Source organism: Myripristis murdjan, chromosome 9 (assembly GCF_902150065.1).
Source record: "Myripristis murdjan chromosome 9, fMyrMur1.1, whole genome shotgun sequence".
In the NCBI taxonomy this organism is placed as follows: Eukaryota; Metazoa; Chordata; class Actinopteri; order Holocentriformes; family Holocentridae; genus Myripristis; species Myripristis murdjan.
This window is the reverse complement of record NC_043988.1, coordinates 17,907,898-17,923,361: the sequence shown is the minus strand read 5'-3', so window position 1 is coordinate 17,923,361 and position 15,464 is coordinate 17,907,898. Positions and strand designations below refer to the sequence as shown.

At 40.0% G+C, this 15,464-nt stretch overlaps 1 protein-coding gene across 1 annotated transcript in view; it reads right to left on the bottom strand.

The window, feature by feature from the left end:
• The window catches only part of coro1ca (coronin, actin binding protein, 1Ca), a 41,557-nt gene that overhangs the window by 21,242 nt on the left and 4,851 nt on the right, over nt 1–15,464 (bottom strand). The window contains exon 2 of the mRNA XM_030059980.1: nt 1,383–1,582. Coding sequence (XP_029915840.1) covers nt 1,383–1,580 — 198 coding nt within the window. The 5' untranslated portion in view covers nt 1,581–1,582. The remainder of the gene's footprint in view (nt 1–1,382; nt 1,583–15,464) is intronic.

The following is a 15,464-nucleotide window of genomic DNA, read 5'->3' as shown; positions in this document are numbered from 1 at the left end:
ATGATATGTTATTAATGATTGCCAAGAAACAACCGCGGTTCCAGATAGGTCAATATGGAAATGAAATGCACTCTTTGAGACAAATGAAGAAGCTAGTATAACAATTTAAGTGTTTAACAAACTGCATTTTGATAAAAGGCAGTTAATTGGCAAACGCAGATATTGATTAACCGATTTATTTGGACATTAGATTAACATTTTATAATTTAATTATTTTTAATTATTTTCTCAAATGTCTCCACACACAAACATAAATGGCAAGATCTAAGATACTGACAAAATATGTACAAACACAAACAGTAGCAGGAAATAAAATAAAGTACAGAAATTAATACAAAAACCAAGCGGTTGGAAACTAGTATACAGCTGATAGCTTACTGCGCGGGGGGGCTGGGTGCTTGTGTGTGAAAAGCGAAGCGAACAGCAAGTGGAACGAAGGAGAGATGGGAAGGCAGCCAGTGCACGGCATAGCAGCATAAAAACGAACACAATAATTACACAAATACGTCTCTGATTGACGTTAGGGGGTTTAATCACTTGGGGGAGTCTGGAAAGTCGCTAAGTTGTCATTGTATCAGCAAGTGGAACGAGGGAGAGATGGGCGGCCAGCGCACGGCATATCGGCACAAAAACAAACACAACAAACGTTACATGAATAAGTTTCTGACTAACGTTAGGTTATTAAGTCACTTGGGGGGGGGGTTTGGAAAGTCGCTATGTTGTCATTGTATCACTGGTGTTTGCGAGCGCTTGTGTTTTTCGCGCTAGGCGATTCATACATTCCCCCTCCGCCTAGCCTACAGCGGATATGTCGCGGCTGAAAGCCATCCTCTCAGCGTTCACGCAGAAACTATTCTCTGCAGTGATTGGTTAATTCCGTTGTCAGTATTTCATGACGTATGGCCCAGTGCCCGCCTAACTCCCTCCGGACAATCCAAGCTAGCATCAACAACAGATTCCTAAAGGAGCCACAGATTGAATATGTCGATGTGCGTTTTTTCCTCTTTCCGCGTTCATTTGATCTAGGCGGTCGGTGAAAACGTCTAGGCGGTGCGCCTAAGAAATTATAAGGCAGGGAAAACCCTGACAATAAATATACATATGTATATATATTATTTATCCGATACCTGATCGGTACATAACGTCCGAGTCCCGATCGAGTCTTCAGTCATGTGATCGGCCCCGATTTCCGATCACATGATCGGATCGGGACAACCCTAACAGGAAATATATTCATGCTCACATGCCAAACCTCAATGTCATCTGACATCTCATTCAGGCTAGTCCAAATCACACAGCCCAGCTCTGTGCCGAGCAGTTGATAAATCTGCTGTGCTAACCTACTGTGGTATCACTGATTCTATCAAAGCCCATAAACTTACCTTGTGAAGAGGGAGAACCAGGAAAGCTCCACCCCCACTGGCCTCAATAATAATGGCAACAAATTTGGGGTTGACCGCACAGAAGGAGCTGTCCCATGTGACCCTTGACACCCGGATATCATCGTAGCATTGGTCGTTCTTCACCGCCTGGCCAAAGACATGACGGAATTTGCTCTGCCGCACAACTCGTCTTAACATATCTGTGCAAATGGAAGAGAGCATAAATTATTTTATTAGTTGAGAAATCTTATCAATGAAGACCGTTTTTCAGGCTTTTGCATCAGAGTAGATTTAAACCAAAATATCAACAAGATAATCAGCATGAAAAATCTATTTGCAATATTAACAGCGAGGATATACAGACTACTTGAGCTACTTTCTAACTTGCAAGACTTGAGCATGCATCCACATACTGCAGAATGACTGGTAGAACAGACAGAGCATGTGAGTTTTTTTTTTTTTTTTTTTTTTTTTTCCACAAAACACATTTCCCTTTCCAGATGTGCACAACTCTGACTCCAAGGTTGTGTTGGAACAGACCACTCCTATTCTCCTCTCTCTGACCTCTGACTGACTGTTAGAAGACATGAACTGATATGGCTACCCATTAGCACATGGCTGACCAACAAACACAGAATACACCACTGCTTTGATCTCCACAAGTTTGGGCTAAGAGCTAACACAATTATGTAATGATTATACATGAAAATCTTCAGAACTGTTACCAACATTGCAAAATGTTAATGGAATGAAGATGCAGAAAGGTGCTGCACTGGCACCTGTGCCTCAGCCTGGCCCGGAGCTCTTAGTGAGCCAGCTGTGAGGCGCAGCCCTAGAGTGACAGTAAGCTGTAGACAATGTTCATCTTACTAAGGCCTTGATGAACAGATGTGCCAAAACATCATGTGTTTTAATATCTAGCCTATTATGTGTGTGTGTGTGTATATATATATATATATATATATATATATATATATATATATATATTTGTTTTTACATCTATTTTTCTACTATGAGTAAGAATGGTGCTTTTCATTGTCTACATAAAAAGTGCAAAGGGACACACAAAACAAAATTAGATGCAAGGAAGTGCAAGTGATCCATCACAGTGAACATCCTATCCAGGTTTATTTTTGCAAAAGTGATTTTATCACTGCGTGCTAATTTTATCTTATGCTGATAGGGTTCAATATAGGGCTGGCTGATACAGACAAAATCAAATATCACAATATTTTGACCAAAAACCTCAATATCGATATTGTGATGACATTGTGGGGAAGACTATTGGTGCTTTCACCAAATGTTTACACAATGACATTTTTGATAAATTAGATTTTAGATAAATATTTTACAAATTAAATTTTTGATAAAATGGCATTAAAATGGCATCTATTCCTATGAACAAGGTACAGGGCTCCAGACTAACTTTTTTTAACCACCATTCTGGCACCATCAAGACAAAACAATTTTAACCCTCCCGAAGTCAGTGTAAACCGTGTAAAATTCCAAACGTTGTTTTAAAATCTTGGCCACAAACATTTGGCAAACAGTCCCCAAATAGGAAACAGCAACTGCTGTTTTACTCCTCATTTTTTACAGCGGAGATGTCAGACTATTGCCCCTTTTCCACTAGTACCTACTCAGCTCGACTCGGCTCGACTCTACTCGGTTTAAGAGCTTTTCCATTAGGTCGTAGTACCTGCTAGCAGGTCCCATTTAGCACCTACTCAGCCGGGGTTCCAAGCGAGCTGAGTCGAGCTGAGTCGAGCTGAAAATGTGACGTAAACGCGGTGCAGGCAACTGATTGGACAGGGAGTGACGAGAGCGACTCCCGCATGAAAACAAAACCCGACATTTAAAAAAAAAAAAAAAAACGGCAACAGCGGCCGTGCGCATTGATCGTCAGTGAAGTTGTCAAAGTCGGAAAATGGCAAGCAAACCGCTACCGCGGTCAAATAAAGACGTGGAGACTTTTCTGAGCTTTGTGGCGGCCCAAAGAATCCAGAGGGAGCTGGACGGTGCGCCGGCGACTCCACCCACGGCGCGGTGCTACTCAATTGTAATGGAAAACCACCTAAACCGTGTCGAGGCGAGTAGAGTCGAGCCGAGTCGAGCCGAGTAGATACTAATGGAAAAGGGCCATATGTAGCCTAACGTACTGAACTTCTTCAGTGTTGGTTCAAGAGGGTTTGCTCTAGGCCAGGGTCAGGCAACCATGTGTCATAGTGAACCGAGAGGCTGCAGGTTTTCATTCCAACCAAAAACTCCACCAGGTGATTTCACTGATTACCTCACTTTTAAGCAAAGAAGAGGGACTAATCAGTGAAATCACCTGGTGGAGTTTTTGGTTGGAATGAAAACCTGCAGCCTCTCGCCTGCAGGTTGCCCATGGTTGCCTACCCCTGCTCTAGGCCATAGTATTGCATCAGCCACCACTTAAAAATGAAATGGCTCTCTGGCATTTAGCACGAGTATCTAGTTGAACCCCTTCAGGTTAATTGCATTCCACTTATCATTGCATCCCTCTACCAATAACCCTTAAAGTTAATGGTAAGTGGTGTGCAGTTTGCTCTAAGCCTTGCTTTTAAGGTGTGTACAATATTACAGTGCTACAATCTTCGGTGCCAACTTTTGATATTTTTATTTTTGGCTGAATAAACAACACTGGAGAAGCCCCTTTGGCTGTGGGTCTTACAGCTGGTCACTATCAGTGCCTGCTTACATGCACGGACTAATCTGGCTATTGGCCATACTCTGGTTAAGGTCTCATTTAATACTGTTTAATATCAGAGTAAGCCAGGCATTTTAACCAGGCTTGTCATAATCTGAGTTATGAGCTTATCAGGGTTACTCAGAGTTATTGTGACATTTACATGTTGACCCAAAACCACCTTATCTGAGAAATTCACATCAAGATCAGAATTTTCTGCGCATGAAAACATAGCCAGTGTTGTTACATTCAGCTTGAAAGAGCATCAGCATGCTGTATATTACCCTGCATTGTTACTGACGACTGGTAATTTATGCAAACACACAATGCACTCCAACAAAATCATAACAATAATCTCTGCTTTAGTTAAGTGCTAGTGTAGTTAAGTGATATTTCAACTTCATGAAAAAAAATCCCAAATGTGAAGAGAATCAGATGAAAGTTAAACTCTATTTCACAACACAACAAAACACAATGCGACAGATACTGAGTGCAAAGTAAAGACTCATCGACGGCTTCAGATGTGAATGTTAGAACTCATGTGCTCCACACATTCTTCCATGTTTTGTTTCCATTTACTTAATCCCTTTGTTAGCTACGAAAAGGTTACACAAGGGAATGTTATCCTGATATTCAAGTCAAGCCATTCAAGTCATGTAGTGTAATAACTACAAGCCATTAGCTGCATTTTACTGCAGTAGTAAACTTAGATTTCCTAGGAAAATTGTTTGACATGCATTAATTTTCAGAGGCTGGCTTCACAGAAAAATTAGGTGGAAATGATTTCATTAACACAAAGTATCCAATTATTGTGGTACACACTGAATTAAAGAACCAATACCACAGTCAGATATTTTCCAAGTGATACCCAACCCTGGCCACAGTCAATGAGTCATTTTCCCTCTAGTCCAAAGGCAGCATATTTATCAACTATAATAGAAAATTTGTTAAGTACAAGGAGAAACAGAGTATCTCAATGGTGACAGATTCATTAGTGTGTGTGATGTGGTCTGCAGATCACATCACGTTTATCACTTCAAACTTAACCCCCTAGTGAAATAGTACATTTTGATCCCCTCAAAAATCATCTTCACTAAAGCTCCACTTTAAAATTGTAAAAACGGTCAAAAGGAAATCAGAATATTTTCACCAGACCCTACAGCACACAAGTTAGGCAACACATAAGCATGTGTGATGATATTTTAAATGGGGCTCACCACTTCTTCACAGCTTATTTGTTTTAGCCCCCCCCCCCATTTTCTGTTATGCCAAATATTAAACATCTGAAATACTACAAACGCCCTTTGTCTATGACATACTTCGAAAGAGACACTTCCAAAAGGAAAATGGACACATCCAACCCTAACAAAAACAGACTTTGTAGCTAGTTCAGCTAAAATTCTCACCCAGACAAAAATCTGCTGGCAGACAAGGGGGCTTTGGAAAACAAGCCTATTCAAGAGCTACAAGTCCCGCTGCTCAGCCTACAATAACAGACCACTTCCAAAGACAATGGAAAGCTAGCCAGTCTCAGATCAATGAACAGAACTGAAGTCCAATCTAACCTACAACTTAAGCTAATACAAAAGCCCTTAACTGTGCTTGGTTTTTCACAGAAAAAGGGGGTCTGTAAGCTTGTCAAATCCTGGTTGAACCTTGTTGACACTGTGCTTCCCTATTCTCCCCAGCTTGACTCATCAATGGGACTAAAGTACAGCAGCGGATGTAAGATATGCATTGCTGATGGTTCTGATGGTGGGTGGGTGTGTGTGTGTGTGTGTGTGTGTGCGCGCGCGCGCGAGTGTGTGAGAGAGAGAGAATAAACGAGCAAAAATGCATGTATGGTCTGTTTCCTACAGGAGAGGGATAAGAACACAAGCAGGAAGTTCTTCCTGTAGGGCTCTGGGAGTCTCCTAATAGCTCAACTCTTCTGTAAAACAGAATCTGTAATTAAACTGAATCATTACATTTTACTTCAAAATCCATAAACATAGATGTAGCACTAACAAAACCAAATTAGTTCTATGAGGTTAACTGACTGATTATATTTAATTTTTGCCTCAACTTTACTTTTATTCATTCACAACAAATTTGTAACTTTCATGAGATTCCATAAATCATTCTTTAAATTAATCTGGATCAGAGGTACATTTGTAAATAAAATTGGATGACCTTGGAACAAGGTTTCCTATATTAGACAGTCTTAAGAAATCTTGGTAGTGATGCACTCTCCGTTTAAAAACACCCGGAATTCAATTCAATGCAAAGAACTGGCCACTTTGGCAAACAACTTTAAGACCGTTTGTTAAGTCATTTCACAGCATGTCACTAGCAGGCTATAATCAGCCTTATGCGACCGCTGGGAAAGCCTCATCTCAACTTCAACTCCAGACGTTCACGCTCAGTTATGTTTGGTTTTCATCTACGTTAAAAAAGGAAAACAGGAAAATTGCTCTTCCTTACAGTAATCTAAAGGTAGTCTGAGGAAAACACTGAACAAGGACCACTTTGTTTTAAGGGGTGAGAAGTCATGAGGTCAGTTTGTCTACTTTCTTAACTACAGATCTGCCATATAGTCTGGTTGCAATGGAAGCTGTATGTGAACAGACACCTAAATCAACCACCTGTCCAGCGGGGAATCTTGATAACGCGGTCAAAAAACTCCCAACATTTTTTCATCTGACCTTTGTAACCTCACTTCTAAAACTTCAGCCTAGTCCCATGTTGGAGCTGCTGTGATAGTGAATAACAGAAAACTGGTTGTAATTTGTAATATCATAATATTCACTTCCTGTGTATACTTTATGTAGCTTGCTAACACTTTATAGCGTATATTGAAAATAATAATGCTCCAGTGGTTAGCAACCAAATTACCTAGTACTATTGAAGATGTGGCTGATAAAGAAAAACTTGAAGTGCCCACTGACAATCTGATAGAGCTATGATGACAATTTAAATGTCAACAGTTTCAACACCTTTTTTATTTAGCATTCATGGATATTAATATTTGTGCAAGAGAAATGTGAAATGCCATGGCAGTTATGCTGTGACAAAGAAACAATTTGGCGATAAATTCCTTAGTTATTCAGTTTTCACAGCACTCTGAAATCCTCTATACCTCTCCTCCATACACACGCACGCACACACACACACACACACACAAAAACACAAACGTGCTTCTGTGGCTGTGATATAAACTGATGCAGCAGAGAAAAGCCGTAGGTTATTTGAACAATCTACCGATTGTGCCGCCAAAAGCATAAACCCACTGCAGTGAGTGAGACAGAACAGATTAGGACCTCGGCCAGCTTGGACCTGTCACACACCCTCGTTAGACAGACACCACCCAGAAGAATACAAATGCCGCTTTTTGTGACTTGTGATGTGTTGAACAACCTGGTTAATTAAACTCTTTGTCCAATTCTGTTGATTCAGTTTGAACAACGCCAGGCTCAGTCTGCCTTGTCACAGAACAACCAATTTGTAATATCCTGGGATTCCTGGCACTCAGAGAGCACAATATTGGATGTGCCCCATACATGAGACTTGTAGACTTCAGGTCTGACCTGAGCCATTAACTCTGCTCCAGTTGAAATTATGAGCTTCAATCAGGGATGGAAAGCAAATGCTGTGGGTGTTTACCTTGAGAGGGTATTTGTACACAAAACAAATGCATAATCCTCATTCAGATTAATTTAGTCCAACCCCAGTATGAAAATACCAGCCAGAGGCTTTTCCACATAAGGAAAAGTCACAAACATAGGTATAATACTATATGGGTGACTGTAACTTCTTCTCGCATGCCCCCTTCCTGGATACCACTCAATAAAATAAACATGATCAAACAATCTATACACATCATTATAATGGATGAGATGGCAAGAAAACAATATAGTTTGTTCTGCATCGACTGATATCAGACTGATATCACAAGGCTGGCAGAAAGCTGAAGTAAGGGCATTCATGTTAAATTGAGTGTTTGCGGGCACTCAAGGGTATGACAGGCTAATAGCTGGCCACTGCAAGTGTTCATTTAGAGTTAGCTCCTACTGCTTCTCTAACAGGACCATATGCTCTCTTGGCTGGAGTGAGTTCTCTCCCCTAAAAAAAGAGGGGAGTGAAGGAAAGGAGGGCCAAAACAATAACTGTCGGGTGAGGCCACTGCGTGCAGTTCACTGGTGATTTGGTGGGCAAAGCTAATTAAGAATCAACAATTATCAGTCTTGCTCTCAAGTATTATAGTTACAACAGGGATGGGCTGAAAACATGCCCCTCAACATCAAAATAACAAGCATGTATTACACTATAGACTGTGGACTGGCTGCAAATTCAGGCCATGAATGTGATGTGTGGATAACAGTGTTCTGGCCTGCCCATGACAGGTCCTGACCAACCCAGAGAGCCCTGGGCATCCCTCAGGGGAGTGGAACAGCTTACAACTCCAGGTCCCTTTCCACGCCAGTCTGCATCACTGGAATGCCTAATGACCACTATCTCTGACAGGCTCCAATGCATGCTGGGATATTCTGCTTAGTCTTACACCTCTGCACAGAGAGTGCGACCAAGGAGTTACATCAGCAACTCTAGTGTGACAGGTAAGGCTGAAAACAGTGGTAGGGAGAGGAAGTGAAAGACTGACAAAAAATTTAAATCTGTACATTTTATCCCCCCAGTTGAACAAAGATTCACCTCATGTTGCGGACAAATGCATGTGTGTTCGTTTGGCTGCAGTCTCTCTCCAGGACATGTTTACTAACACAGACATGCTGCTTAGCAACGTCAAGGAAATACCAGCCCAGGAAAAGTATTAAAAAAAAAAAACACGAACATGCTGTAATGTCTTCTGGTCTATGGTAAGGCCATAAAAAACAACAACAAATACCTTTTATGGTCATAGCATCAGTAGGCAAGCAGCTGATAAACTAGCATGAATACCAAATTTCATGTTGTGAATCTCCAAATTCTTCAACAAAGAAAGAAGTGACAACTGCAGCACTTTGGAGTAACAGCCATCTGATTAAATCTGAAACTTTGCAAATCATAAGGAGTATACCAAAAAGATTTTGAGCAATTACAAAGGGGGAAAGAAAAGAACAGTAGTATTTAAATTTGGAGGACACAACACTGTTTGGCAAAACCTATTTATTCATTTAATTAAATGGTGGGAATGGGAGAAGTGTTAATAACAAACCGAGGAAACTGTCTAACTGTCACAGTGTCAGTGCTCTCAGCTGTGTTAATTCCCAATAGAACAGTGCATTGCTTTAGGCAGACAAGCTGTATAAGATGTGCTGTTTTATCACCACAATAGTGTGAATAGCACAGACTAAACAATCACTGCATTCTTGAGGTCTGCATTGGCCTGCAGAATGATCCCCAGTCACACCATCCTCAGCTCGACAAACAACAGGAAAGGTTCAATTAATATCATATGTTGCTATTATAGCCGACCACTCTGAGGATAACAATTCAGGAGCAGCTGTGACAAAGCCTCATGCTGCATCACGACTTGTATTTGCCCTGCATGGACAAATACTGAAGGTTTACCGGTTTCAAGATGGAGGGTTCCCAAAGGTAACCTATAGTCAGTGACCAGCCATCATTTAAGTCTGCACAGCTTAGCTAGAGCTTACGTTTGATCACAGTGATTAGAAAGAATTTACAGAAAACAAATTCAATATTCATAATTTGTGTTCACAATTTTCAAATCAAGTCAAATGGCTTCAGTTTGACCCATTGTTGATAAGGTGCAAACAAATCAGTGCATGCAAATACATCTTGTGAATAAAAAATAAATAAATAAATAAATAAAAACTGCACAAAACAACACTGTGCTATTAGAGATAAAATCTTTATCCTGATGATACTGCTGTGACGTAAAAAATGATCGTTTTGCTAATAATACTGCTGATTAGCCAATATTATATGCTGGAATGTGGAAACTAAAATCAAAATACTTAATTAAATACATCTAAAAGTGCAGATGTAAACATACTGGTATTCAGACCTCATTGTGCAAGTGAATATGAGGCTGTACCAATAACTGGAAAAAAACAGAATTACAACATAAAATGTGATATTCTGTCACAAAACGTCTGCTCTTTCTGGGGATTCAAAACAACCAGAGCTCTTTTTCGTGTCCTCTTGCCTGCAGCAGTGTCAGGTAATGTTACACTGTATGCTCTGTAAGGACTCCAGTCATTTTATCCAGACATGAAGCTAATAAATTCAGGATGGTTACTTGTTATACATATTTAGCTAAGTAGGCCAAACGCATCCTATAAACCATTCAGACACTGAATTGAAACTGAAATTATCAGTACAGAGGAAATTATAATGTACTAATACACTCGCCAGTATTTAGAAATTCTTTTAAAAGTATAGGGTAGATTATCAGTTACCTTTAGATAATCTGCTATGGGTGTTACAAGAGTACTGCTTTTTCTTTTTCATTTATTCAGGTCTAACAGATTAATCACCTGATTTGTGCTTCGGGAGATATAGCTTCTGACAGCATGGCAATGATAATTTGTTTGTAATGCCTTTAATATGTCATTCAGCCACTCTTATCAAAAAATAAGAGTGGCTGAAGTTTACATACACTGAGCACTCTCCAAAGTACACCATAAGAGTTTTGATTTCTGAATGCATTTTCCCACCTCTCAAGTAACAATTCACAATGATCCATCCATCCTGCTACAAAAATCAACCAACAGAGACTTGAATCTTGCTTTTAAAAGAAAGAAGCAGACCCACATCATCTTTTTCATGATATCCATGTTTGCTTACTGTATGTCTCTTTGACCATCATTTTATTTCCAAACTAAACAGCACTCAAATAAAATGTTCTTTCCCAAATGTTCAATGGTTTACCATTTTATGTCTTAATTCAACAATAAAACTGATGAGTTCAAATTAAGTCCAATATTCTATAAGGGCAGTCATGCATTTTTGGTAATTTTTTGGTTATTGATTGCCAGAAATGTTTTCACATATTTTATTCAGGCCTTAATGTATGCTTACTCAAAATGTAACAGCCATCTTGGATAAACTAGGTTACATGCATTGCAAACGAGCCTTTTATGGAGAAGGATGGGCTTTTACAGCTGCATTGCATAAATAAGTGATAAAAGAAGAAGACTGGGTGGGGTTGCTGCTGGCTGTAAAACACCAGGGCATGGTGAACGTGGCATAGTCTGACAGTCCTTTTCAGGATGGTATCACAGGTTCCTGCTTACTGCTGCTGGATCCTGACCACAGGTGCTGCTGCAGATTTAACAACCTTCCCATAGATACACAGGCCAAGGTTAATCTAAGACAAAAATGCAGCATTAATACATTTTCCGTAGTCATTCATGAAGAGCCTTCAACAGGAAATCAGTATAACGGTAATCAATCTGTTACATTGGTTTGTTACAGTCACTTAAACTGTTATATTGCTAATTACTGTGTTACTGCCAGCAACACAGCCAATTAGCCACCTTTTTTTTTTTTTTTTTTTTTTTTTTTAGAAGGCAAGTTTTTTAAAATTTAACCTTAATTTTTATTATAAACATGGGAAATTCTACATAATCTGACTACCATGGTTATTTTTGGAGCTTTTTAATTGTGTACTCAAATCCTGGACTCAGACTATTGTCCAATTTCAGTTGCAATTTTGATGATCATGACTCCACATGGGCTTGAATATTAATGACTCAGTCATGCACATTGAGCATTACCCTAGATTTGCACCTGATCATCGTGTTGGTTGATATAGGCAAAAAAAATTATCTTACAACACAACCACTGATAGGATGATGTATAAGAGAGGTCTAGACAAGTGAAGTCTGAAGTGAAGATGTAGTACAAGGCTGTGTGTGGATACCAAACTTCATGTCTGAAATGACTCCAAGCTAAGTGATTCTGTGATTCTCATACTTGTCAGGGGCAAGGTGCATGTTGCCTGTGTGAACACAATTATACAGATAAATGTAACAAACTCACTTTGATAATTGGCTAAATTAAAGCCTGAGAACACACTGCCTCCAGAAGAGCTCACTAAAACTATTAAAAATAAACATTTTTCCAAGTGTATGCAGCTGTTGCAGAGTAATAAATCACTGAAATGAAAAGGACTACTGTGTTAAATCCATGTTACTGACATGATACAGCTTTATTAAACAATGCACTAATGGAACCCCAAATTGCTCTGCTTGGCCTGCTAAAGTGGCATGGTTCCTCTGGTAACAACAGGTGATGATGAAAACAGGAGTGCATGCACACAGGAAGCGGAAGCGAAGGAGAACTAGGCCCAGAAGAGGCCTTATCCCAGCAGCCAACTTCCTGTGTATCAGAATACTGTAGCTGCCACAGAAACCCCAGGAACTGAGTGTATACACATTATTCTCAATGCAAGGGGTGAAACATCTATGAAAAAGCAACAGCTATTACAGTAATTTGCTTCTTCATTCAGTGAATCACTGTCTATTAAAAAAGGTAAAATATTGCTCAAAACAATCATTCTACCAAATTATCATTTTGGATATAATAGTAGTTAGCCTATAAAGCCTATAAAAATATATAAACCTTTCCCAAGACAGCAGAATGGACTTTGGGCAGCTACAATATTCAAACTAAAGTCAAAGCTGATCCCCATAAACAAATACTCCAATAATTTTTTGTGAACTATCCCATTGCTATTATCAACATCTAACTGACTATGACATCTGCATGTAAGAAGGTCAGAGAGGACTGTGACACTCTGCTGGGTTGTGTGGTTCACCAATCTAGCCCTAATTCCAGTAAAAAACCCTCAAGGATCTGTTGGTCAGATGAAGGGAGCCAATCGAGGGGTCTCTACCTTCCCATCTCCTGAGCCAGCAGGACTGATCCTGATGTGGAGAGACAGAAAGAGGGCTCCAGAGCCTGAGGAAATGACTAACAGGAAATGGGACCAGTGTGACATGACATTCTAGCATCCTTCACCGCATACCACAGCTCCCTCCACACAGACATCAGACACCTGACAGTTCTGCAGGGGAAATAGGGATCTCATTGCAAATTCACTGCTAGACTTGTCACTTTCAGTGATTAGTCTGACAATACAACAACACCAACAACCCCACTAGTAGAGATCATTTTGTGCCTCTCTGTCCTGACTGTAAAGAAATGGGTACAAAATGTTACGCATTAAAGAAAGGTTTCAGGCCATTGACTATTGCTAGAACACATTGGGGCTTTAGCCTTGCAGGGTTTCCCCCTTCTTGACTCTACCTCACAGTCAGAACAGCGCAGGCTGCTGCCTTCCATTAAACCGAGGGGAAATTGTTTGGCTCTGACATAAGACTGCAAAACAGCTACAGAGGAAACAAGTAAAAAAAAAAAATGAATCAGGCTGAAGTTTCATATTTGGCCTGTGTGCCAGAATGCCTTCTTTTATTCCTTCACACCACATGTTGGTGATGAGTAACTGGTGGCCAGCGGGCCTGATCAGTCGCTTACACCATATAAATGTGCCCCCCCAAGTGTATTTGTAACCTCTCCTTTTAGTCTAAGGTGTAAAATGGCTTTACACATCCCACAAGCTCAACAAACACCCACTATATATGGTTGGTATTCAATACTATTATTCATCTTTTCTCACTTGACATAAGGAACGCTGTAGTGACTAAACACTAAGGCCACTGGAGCACTTAAAGATGATCACCATCTTGTAAAATTTCCTTTTCTTCCCAAGTTGTGTTCATCCTGAACTGTCACTCTCACTGTGACATCTAAAATGTCAGACAAAACATTCAAAGTCTCCTCAAAGTAACTTACGTAACTGTGATATTTTCAGGTTATTAAGCCTTCAAATACACAATATTTTTTATTTAGCTTTTAGGTTTAGCAATAAGTAAATGTGAGCCAACACAATCAGGTTTTTTGAGATGTCTGACATGTCATTTCTTTATCTTAAGTAACAGGAAAGGCACACAACATGTCTCTCTATATGAAATTATGAAATAATGAACCAACACATTGCAGTTGGTTTTCCCATAGTGCATGGGTACAAAAATTAGACATTGATGTTTTTCATTCAATCTGAAAATTCTGTCAATGGCTGTTTGCATAGCAACTGGTTTGACAATGACAAACAGAGTTGGTAGGAACACAGTGACACTACTGCCCCACCCTGACAGGAAAACTCAAACGGCACTGAGGAAGGTCTACAGAGTTGTCTGAAAAATTACTTACTAATAGAAGTGGTGCCTCGGGTTTAAAGTGAAATTACAAAAAAACTGCAGAGCTACAGCACAGGAACAGTGAGATCACAACAACAGCAGATAACAAGCCTAACCTGGATTAAAAACTCACAGCTTATTATATCCCTGCAGAGCTGGATGATATCAGCTTATACTGGAGGATGAACCGCAGGTCAATCAAAACTGAATAATGTCAAACCAAAATTTACAAACATCCTTCACCTTTCACATTTCACCATTTACAATTTGATGTGAAACTACCCCTGACGCCATGTGTTTCCTGGTGTATTTGTTGAATGAGACGTGGAACAACATGAAAATCCCAGTTAATAATTAGGATCAGCTACTCTGTGTGAGAGAAGGAGGGTTAGGCAGAAGTACCAAGATAGTAATGAAGCCAAAAATGTTGACTGTCCACAACAAAGATAAACTGTGAGTCAGGTTGTCAACCCACTATTGGTCAAGTACAAGGAGCAAAATAAAGAGACTTGACAATGAACCTCATAACACAGACACTAGGCCTATATCAGAATCTAAATCACACTATGATAAGTACAACAGGTTTTATTGCTGTCAAAGGGGTCCACCCTGATATAACTTGATATTTTAAATGTATATTACAGAGTGGAGTGGAGAGTATTGTTGACAGAAAGTAGACCTGCTTCCTCACACCAGGATGAGCCTCACTGGGTAGCAAAACCTGCTGTACCAGTCCGCTCACAGCATGAAGGCGGTGGCAGAGCACATGACAGTCACAACCAGAAATGAAGTCCACCCAACCCACAAAATGTCACACACCAGTAGGCAATGTGAGAAACAGACACTCTGCAGTTAACTTTCAAAAGATTTTCCAAGTAGACAGTTGTGCTGTTTCTGAAGTAGAAACTCCATTTTCCTTACTAGTTTAGGCTTTTGACTGCGTTCACATATGAACATTTAAAAGTTGCAACATTATGCAACGGTCTACCTTCAGGCAAGGAAGTGTATTATTCTTCCCATCCTCCACTGTCTATCTTGACAGTGTGTAACCTGAGGTGAAGCTATGGTATGTACAAAAGACATTGAGGACACAGAGACCAAACCACAATCACAGGCGATCTACAATTAAGCATCAGGTGTTGTCTGTCGCATTTAACTTCATTATTC